This window comes from Sardina pilchardus, chromosome 23 (assembly GCF_963854185.1).
Source record: "Sardina pilchardus chromosome 23, fSarPil1.1, whole genome shotgun sequence".
Lineage (NCBI taxonomy): Eukaryota > Metazoa > Chordata > Actinopteri > Clupeiformes > Clupeidae > Sardina > Sardina pilchardus.
In genome coordinates this window covers 4,239,443-4,248,613 of record NC_085016.1, presented here as the reverse complement: position 1 = coordinate 4,248,613, position 9,171 = coordinate 4,239,443, and the positions used below count along the sequence as shown (strand labels likewise).

Here is a 9,171-nt window from a genome sequence, read left to right as displayed (position 1 = left end):
AGTTAAAAATGATAAAGCAAAATTGAGATGTTGAATCTAAATGCATGCCAAGGTTCATGGAACTCCGTTCATGGGGGGACCATATAATGAATGAATTTATGTGTACATTTAGTGACTGTACACCAACTGGCCTGTAGATGGTCTGACACAGTTTTCTGTGAATATCTCGAGAACCACAGGGCCTAGGGGCCATGTCAACCCATCCCATAACAACTTATTTCATGTATAGTGCCACCTAGTCAAAGTTGAGAAAGCAAAAATGGGGCATTGTAATCGCAGGTATCTTTGGTTGACAGGTTCCAAACTGCATAAAGTGTAGGATCATTATGACTCCCTCTGAATGTATGCCAAGTTTGGTGCAATTTGGTTCATGGGGGACCATGTAGTGTACATGTAGCGACTGTACACTACACACACACACACACACACACACACACACACACGTGCGCATACACACACAAATATAAAGATAAATGCACACATGTAGACACACACACAAACACACACACACACACACACACACACACACACACACACACACACACATACTTGATCACACAGCTATCCTGATTGTTTCCTAAGAAACTACAGGGTCTCGGACGTCCAAAGAGGTCATTTGATAGGCCAAAGTATGTAGGAGCAATGCCTTCCTAAGTAGATGATGTGCAATGCTGGGCAAAAAATGGGGCATATGCATAAGAGTTTAAACACAATCATAATTTTTTTGACTTAATGTGCATGTTTTGACCTGCTCTTAGACATAAAACATTAAAGAGACCCTATGCAACTTTTTCATGGTCATAAAATCGCTTTGAAATCGTTGTTTTGCTTGACTGACCAGTTTTATTGAAAACAGTAATATTTCCTCCCGCCCCCAGTGTCCCTATCCGCTATTGCAACCTTGCAACTTGTTCAGGAGACGATCGTCTGCTGTTTACATCTGGAAGTCTGAGACGCGTACAAGAAGAACCACGCTTGCAATTTATATATTTATATATAGCCTATATATGTATAAATATACACGCTAAAGCTGTCGGGGAGGCTCTGCAGAGAAATATGCAAGCATAAAACGAGCGAAAACGAAAAACGAAACCGAAACCAGAGATGAAATCGCCAATCCTGCATAATTCCTCTTTAAGACACATGAAAACATTCAGTTATAAATGTGGGATTATTTGTTTCAAGACTTCTATGTTAAAAACATAGTGTATTTCCCCTAAGGTCTCATGTCATTTTACACCCGTTTAGACGAGATGTCCACTGTAATGGACATTAAAAAAATCTTTTTTTCACATTTATTTCTTCATTGGATAGGAGTAAGAATTAGCTGAATATACTTTTTTTTGCTCAACAGAAAAAATGCGGGTCTGAAGGGGTTAAAACCATCACATTCACACTGATATTTGGTTAGAACGAATTTCTCTGAATTGCAATGAATTTAATTCCACTTCCTGTAATTCCAATTCAAATTCAATTCAACATCCTGTGGGGTGGAGCCAATTCAAATTCAAATTCAAATTCATTCACTGAATTGAATTAAATTCTGAAATTCAGAATTTTGCACAAGCCTGCTTTACAATGTAGCTTGAATGTTATTCATCATTTGTGCAAGTCACTTTGGATGGTTAAAGCCTCTGCTAAATGTGTGTGTGTGTGTGTGTGTGTGTGTGTGCCACTGAAGGTGTGGTGCCCGATGTCTCCCGAGTTCTACCGGGAGTACGTGGCCATCAAGACGAAGAAGCGCATCCTGCTGTACACCATGAACCCCAACAAGTTCCGCGCCTGCCAGTTCCTCATCCGCTTCCACGAGCGCCGCAACGACAAGATCATCGTGTTCGCCGACAACGTCTTCGCGCTCAAGGAATATGCCATCCGCCTTAACAAGTACGCCCTTTAGGCCTACCTCATCCTCTCCGAAACACTACACCCACCATTATGAAGTTGCAGGGGGTTCACTGCAAAAAATTAAATCTAACCAAGTGTAATTATCTTATATTAAGGTCAAAAATCTATTTTTGGTATTGTTTTAAGTATGAAAATACTTACCTAGCGCTCTCTCAAAAGATAATTTAAGAAGACTTTGACTTATTTTAAGGAGTCTTATCAAGATAAATTCACTTACTGCATGGACAGATAATTTTGCTTGTTTTCAGGAAGAATTGACTTAAAATAAGTCAATTAAGTTTTAAAATAAGTCAAATGATTTCAAAAGAAAGCACTAGTTAAGTGTCTTTGTACTGAAAACTTTGTACGAAATACAAACTAGTTTATTTATCTTGATATAAGATTAAAACACTTGGTTAGATTTTATTAGATAAGCAGTTTTTGCAGTGTTGGGTTGTTGTTTTGTTGTTATTTGTTATTTGCTAAGGTGTGCTGTTCTGAGTCTGAGCTGTAGAAAGACCGTATATGGCCTTATTGAGTTCTCACCGCAGTAATCAATCTTTTAGCTCGTAGTAAGTCCTTTTAAGTCCACACCAGCTTTGCCGTTTCCACGAAACTCCTAAGTTCCTGGAGCCTATGAGGAGTTCACATGAGGACACACACGTTTGGGGTGATTGAGCTGAGAGAGTGAAGGTGGTGTGAGTTAAGTGGCTTATCTGGACTACGCTACTCGGTAGCCGCAGGGAGTTAAGTGGGACCACGTTGACAGGGATGCTTACTTTTTTATAAAACAACGGTGATAAAGGCTGTTAAAATAACGACTTCTTCATTTGTTAAGCTATGAATCAAAGATCTTTACTATAAACTCTTTACTCTAACTATAAACTATAAACTTTTTTTTAAGGAACATGAAATAAGACTGAAATTAGCAGCGATTTCATAATTTCGATTTCTTTTTTTTTTTTTTTTTTTAAGATTATTTTTTTGGGCTTTTTTATGCCTTTAATTGGACAGGACAGTAGAGGGTATGACAGGAAACGAGCAGGAGAGAGAGTAGGGGTGGGATCCGGAAAGGACCACGGGGCGGGAATCGAACCCGGGTCGCCGGTGTGCGGTGCAGGTGCCCCAGCCAGTCGCGCCACGGCTGGGGCCCATAATTTCAATTTCAATTTTCATTACACATGTCTCATGGCGCTTTACAGAGTGTTAGACATTCAAAGAGAGCCCATGAGTAACAGGGGCAAGGAAAAACTCCCTAGAATTGGAGATACATATAGGAAGAAACCTCAGACAGATCCACGACTCAAGGGCCCAACCCATCTGCCTTGGGTCAGTTACAGTACAGTCATTTGTAGTTTGAAAGTTACAATGACAATGAAAGTTCAAATAGTCCAGTGTAGGGAATAAATTGTCCATTAGTAATCCATTAGTTATTTCGGAAAGTGAAGGGTCGCTGGGATGCGTGGGCCAAAGATTCGGGCAGGGAACCACAGCAGGCGATGGTAGGGCAGTCATAGGGATGGCGAAGGCAATGGCGATGGTAAGGCAGTCAGAGGGATGTGACTTCAGGTGTGATGAGGGACAGGCACAGAGATGGTTGATGGCTGGTAATGGTTTACCTCACAGGTGAGGTATAGGGGAAAGGGAAGAGAAATCGTGTGTTAGTATTACTGTAAGTCATGATGGTTGGTATTAATAAGTATATCAATGGTGATATAAATGATTATACTATAGAGGGTTTACAAAATGCTTTTACACACCTCTTTTGTGGGGACAGGTGCGTCGGAATAGGTTACCCAGTTAAACCCGAAGAGAGAATCCCGCACATCGTCCACCACGCATGCAAACATTCACCCACCCACCACGCCAGCAACATCCACCCACCCACAATGCCCCCCCCCAATGCCCCCTCCCCAGGCGAACCCACACACCACATCTGAACCGCGCGCCCAAGCAGCATGGCCGAGCATGGCCAGCCAGAGTCCGCCCACAGGCGGCGCTACCCATCCACAAATAACCCCCCACCACCATCTGCGAGCAGAGAGAAAGGGGCCCGCGCCAGCCCCACCCCAACCACAACACCGCACGAACACACACCAACGGCCCGACCAGGACACACAATCCGATCCGACCCGCCGCCCAGGCCCCCCGGAAGCAGCGCCCCCAGAGCAAAAGTCCAAAATGCTTCATGTCTTTGGACGTGTCATCCTGTCATCCTGTTGATAGGGTAGGAAGGCGTAGGGAGGCGATGTAATGTAATTAAAATCGTTAAAATCAATCGTCAATGTCACATTTGACAGTTATTGAGTGAGAAAACGAAGTATGGTGTTTACAGTATGTTATCATGTAACGTGAAACACGGCAAACTTCATTTGTGTGAAGAAGTATTTCTTTTAGCAACGGAGGCCACAAAACAACAACAAAATGAGAAAAAAACGTTTACAAGTCTGCTGGTCCGTGTTAGAGTGATAATGTATAAATTTAATATTTAGATATAAATGAATACCAGTGAGATGTGGGTTACACTTGACTAGAAGGTATGTGCCATGACACAGTCATGAAAGTGTCATAAACATTTATGAAACGTTCATTTTAAATTGAATTCGGCATTTGTCATGACAAGTTAGGGTTAGTGTTTGAGTTATGGCAATGTCATGTCACTCTTGTGTAGAGATACCATGTAGTTACCGTAATGTGTTTATGATGTCTGTGCATTATGTTGATATAATGTAACATCAGTGATATATATACCGTATCCACATATACAGTCCCCGCCAAAAGTATTGGAACACATGCTAAAGTTGTATTTTAAGGAAAACATTTATTCATTTACAATACATTATTAATTCACAAAGAAAATTGATGTCCTTAAAGGTTGAATATTTCCTCATTTTTCCATTTAAGATCATTAAGATCAATTTGCAAAAGCTTTCATATAGTCAACTTAAGCATGTGTTCCAATACTTTTGGAGGGGACTGTATATAGCCCTACCACTTTATTTGTGATTGTGCTTTGTATAAGTTCATAAGGGTAGGAGCAGGCTTCACTCAAGAGTTATATTATTAAGAGTGCTGACCAAATGATAAGCTACAATTGGAAAAACAGGAAAAAGGGCTGCACTATGCATAAATAATCACCATTTATTTCACAGAAGCATTTTGGCGTCTGTGGAATAAATGGCGATTATTTGTGCATAGTGCAGCCCTTTCTCCTGTTGATCAACTATAGGACTGCCTCTTGCTTGCAGTCCTATAGAAACCGTCAACAGCCTTTGGGGCCTTTACATGGGATTGGACCGCTTCAATACCATGTCCCAATGGTCACCGTTGTGTTTTGTTCCCCTGGCAGACCTTATATCTATGGGCCCACATCACAAGGGGAGCGCATGCAGATTCTACAGAACTTCAAACACAATCCCAAGATCAACACCATCTTTATCTCCAAGGTAACCCTGGCCCGCCATTTCCCCCGAGCCATTCTGATCCACTAGTAGCACGGTGGCTGCTGCATCTTCAAAAGTCTAAAATGGGATCATCTCAATTTTAGGCCTTAACAATCTCTCATCCAGATATTGCATAAGAGGTCTGAAATGATATTCAGTTATGTCTTGAATATGTGCGTTCATGTACCACTTCTTCTGTCACCCTTTTTTTTTATTGGAGAGATGCATTGGCAGCATTAGTTGGTTTCTTTTGTTGTGATTCCGTCTTAAGGATCCAGGTATTAGCACTATAAGTGAAGGTCGGGAATGAAGGTCAAATTCAGCTGCAGTATTGTCCGTAATGACAAACAGTACTCTAGCAGCCCTAAAGAGATGAGGATGAATCGTGCCTGCTTAGCGGTGAGAGAAGCGAGAGGAATTTAGTCACGGTTGTGTGACTCTGGTTCAAACAAGACCAGACACACAGGCCAGTATGCGCCAGAACAGACAGTCACACACTCACACAGATTTCTCACGCAGTGGGCTGAATTGAAATGATTTGCAACTGAGGTACAGTTGTTTCTGCAGATTTGCAGCAAGGTCATATTTTGACATGCAAATTAGGTTTCCGACAAACAAGTTGCACTTGACATGACACGCCAGCATGTCCCCTTGGTGGCCCAACCAGCTACACCAGCAAACACCAGCAAGAGCTGGAGGAAAACCAGCTACACCAGCAAACACCAGCAAGAGCTGGAGGAAAACCAGCTACACCAGCAAACACCAGCAAGAGCTGGAGGAAAACCAGCTACACCAGCAAACACCAGCAAGAGCTGGAGGAAAACCAGCTACACCAGCAAGAGCTGGAGGAAAACCAGCTACACCAGCAACACCAGCAAAGACCAGCAAGAGCTGGAGGAAAACCAGCTACACCAGCAAACACCAGCAAGAGCTGGAGGAAAACCAGCTACACCAGCAAACACCAGCAAGAGCTGGAGGAAAACCAGCAAAGACCAGCAAGAGCTGGAGGAAAACCAGCTACACCAGCAAAGACCAGCAAGAGCTGGAGGAAAACCAGCAAACACCAGCAAGAGCTGGAGGAAAACCAGCAAACACCAGCAAGAGCTGGAGGAAAACCAGCAAACACCAGCAAGAGCTGGAGGAAAACCAGCAAAGACCAGCAAGAGCTGGAGGAAAACCAGCAAAGACCAGCAAGAGCTGGAGGAAAACCAGCAAAGACCAGCAAGAGCTGGAGGAAAACCAGCTACACCAGCAAACACCAGCAAGAGCTGGAGGAAAACCAGCAAAGACCAGCTAAAACCAGCTACCAGCGTAAACTGGTTTCTAGCCGACTGAGACAGACTTCCCCTGCTGAAAAAAACAGCAAGAAACCAGCTTAGGCTGGTAGCTGGTTTTAGCTGGTTTTGGCTGGTCTTTGCCCAATACACAGTTATTATTGCTGGTCTTTGCTGGTGTAGCTGGTTAGGCCACCAGCTAGACATGCTGGCGTGACCATCTGAGGAAGCTGGTCGTGCTGGTGTGACCAGCCTGTCGTTTGGGATACAACTGGTTTAAGATGGTCATGCTGGTGACCAGCCTGTCAAGCTTGACAAAGATGGTCAAGCTGGTTTTCTAGAATAACCAACATAAGCTGGGGAGGCCAGTAAAAACCAGCAATGTAGACCAGCAACACCAACTAAAATGACCAGCTTAAGGTGGTACGACAATCAAAACCAGCTGAATTACCATCATAAGCTGGGTAAACCAGCTGAAGGTGTGTTTTTGCGAGAGTTTTGCTGGTCTAGCTGGTTAACCATCAAAGGGTGGTCAAACAAGCTGGTTAACAAGCTGGTCAACCAGCAAACCACCTTTAGCTGGTCAGGCTGTTTTTTTCAGCAGGGCTGGTTAACAAGCTGGTCAACCAGCAAACCACCTTTAGCTGGTCAGGCTGGATTTTTCAGCAGGGTCGTTCCTCCCACTCCTCTCCGCTCGCTCATCAAGCTGGCCGGCTGGCCGATGCAGACTAGAGGCTTAAGCTGTTGTGGGACAGTTGCAGTGATTTATGCAAAGACAGTGTTTTATGCAAGTTAAAAGAAACAAAACCATTTTAACACCATATTAACTGCCCCCCCCCCCTGTATTAACCTCATAGCTGAAGACATTTTGCCAAATCAATGTATAAGCCGCGGCTAATAGTCGGGAAATGACGGCATGTGTGCAGGCGGTGTTGAAACCGTACGGCAGAGATTGGTGTCATAACCAGTCACATGGGCCCCACTCACGGCACGGCACGTCACGCACATGTAACGTACTCATGCAGGATTGGGGAGCCGGCGCTTATCAAGGGTCAACATGCATGGTTATGTCTACCAAGGCTTTGCCGTTTTCCAGGCCGTGCGCACACATTCCGTACACCAGACTGAGTGGCTGAGGGAGGTGAATTGAAGCATTAGTGTCATTTCTAGGCATTCTATTTCTTTTATTCCCCCCCCCCCCCCCCCCTTTCTGTCTCTCACTGTGTCTCTGTGGTCTAAAATGCACATGTGTTGAGGTCCTCTTTAGAACTTGCTTTAGGCCAGAACTATTATTCAGCATCAGCCACTGCAGTGTGTGTGCATGTGCGTGTGTGTGTGTGTGTGTCTAAAAGTATGTGTGCATGTGATTATGTTATTATTATTATTATTTTGGGGGGGATTTGTTGAAATTCCAGCCCTTTTTTGGCTGACGTCCACCAGAGAGTTGGCTGAGCTGGTCCTCGTTCCTGAATGGCTAGTTTGATGTGCTGTAAAGAGAGATGGTGAACAGGGGGGCGACAACGCTTCCAGAGCGCACGTGTGTGTGTGTGTGTGTGTGTGTGTGTGTGTGTGTGTGTGTGTGTGTGTGTGTGTGTGTGTGTGTTTGTTTGTGTGTGTGTGTGTGTGTGTGTGTGTGTGTGTGTGTGTGTGTGTGTGTGTGTGTGTGTGTGTGTGTGTGTGTGGCGCTGCACAGGGTCAGAGCTGTGTGAGCAGAGAAGGAGGAACTGTAGTGGACACGTGCCATGATGGCCACGCTCTTGCGCTCTCTCTCTCTCTCTCTCTTTATTTCTCTATCACTCTTTCTCTCTGTCTCTCTTTCTCTTTCGCTCTCTCTTTCTTTCTCTCTCTATTACTCTTTCTCTGTCTCTTTCTCTCTTTCTTTCTCTCTCTATTACTCTTTCTCTCTGTCTCTCTTTCTCTCTGTTTCTCTTTCTTTTTTGCTCTCTCTCTCTTTCTCCATCTCTCCTTTTCTCTTTGTCTCTCTATCTATGTACTGTACATTCAACAACAAAAATGGTAAGGGATATTCCCTACCAGTGGCCTTTTCACCTACAGTCTCTTTCACCCCCACCCTCCTCCTCTCTCTCTCTCTCTCTCTCTCTCTCTCTCTCTCTCTCTCTCTCTCTCTCTCTCTCTCTCTGTCTCGCGCTCTCTCGCTCTCTCTCTCTCTCTCTCTCTCTCTCTCTCTCTCTCTCTCTCTCTCTCTCTCTCTCTCTCTCAGGTGGGTGATACCTCCTTTGATTTGCCCGAGGCCAACGTGCTCATCCAGATTTCGTCGCACGGCGGCTCCAGGAGACAGGAGGCCCAGAGACTGGGCAGAGTCCTCCGTGCCAAGAAGGGTAAGGGGCGCCATCGGACCGTAACGGGCGTTTGGCGTGCTGCGGAAGCACCCACAGTGCCTGCAGCTCCTCCTGTTTTTTTTTTTTTTTTGGGGGGGGGGGGGGGGTTGTGGTCAACTATTTATTAGGAAAAGTCATGATGTGACAAAGTCATATGACAGTCCATAAGCTCCTCGTGTTTTTGCAGAGGAGAAAGTTCAACTCGAAGCGTGAAAACGTGTCCAGCGTCAT

General features: G+C 44.4%; 1 protein-coding gene across 1 annotated transcript in view; it reads left to right on the top strand.

Moving 5' to 3' along the window:
* The window catches only part of ercc3 (excision repair cross-complementation group 3), a 29,527-nt gene that overhangs the window by 12,783 nt on the left and 7,573 nt on the right, over positions 1–9,171 (top strand). The window contains exons 10-12 of the mRNA XM_062527362.1: positions 1,682–1,884; positions 5,234–5,330; positions 8,823–8,940. Coding sequence (XP_062383346.1) covers positions 1,682–1,884; positions 5,234–5,330; positions 8,823–8,940 — 418 coding nt within the window. The remainder of the gene's footprint in view (positions 1–1,681; positions 1,885–5,233; positions 5,331–8,822; positions 8,941–9,171) is intronic.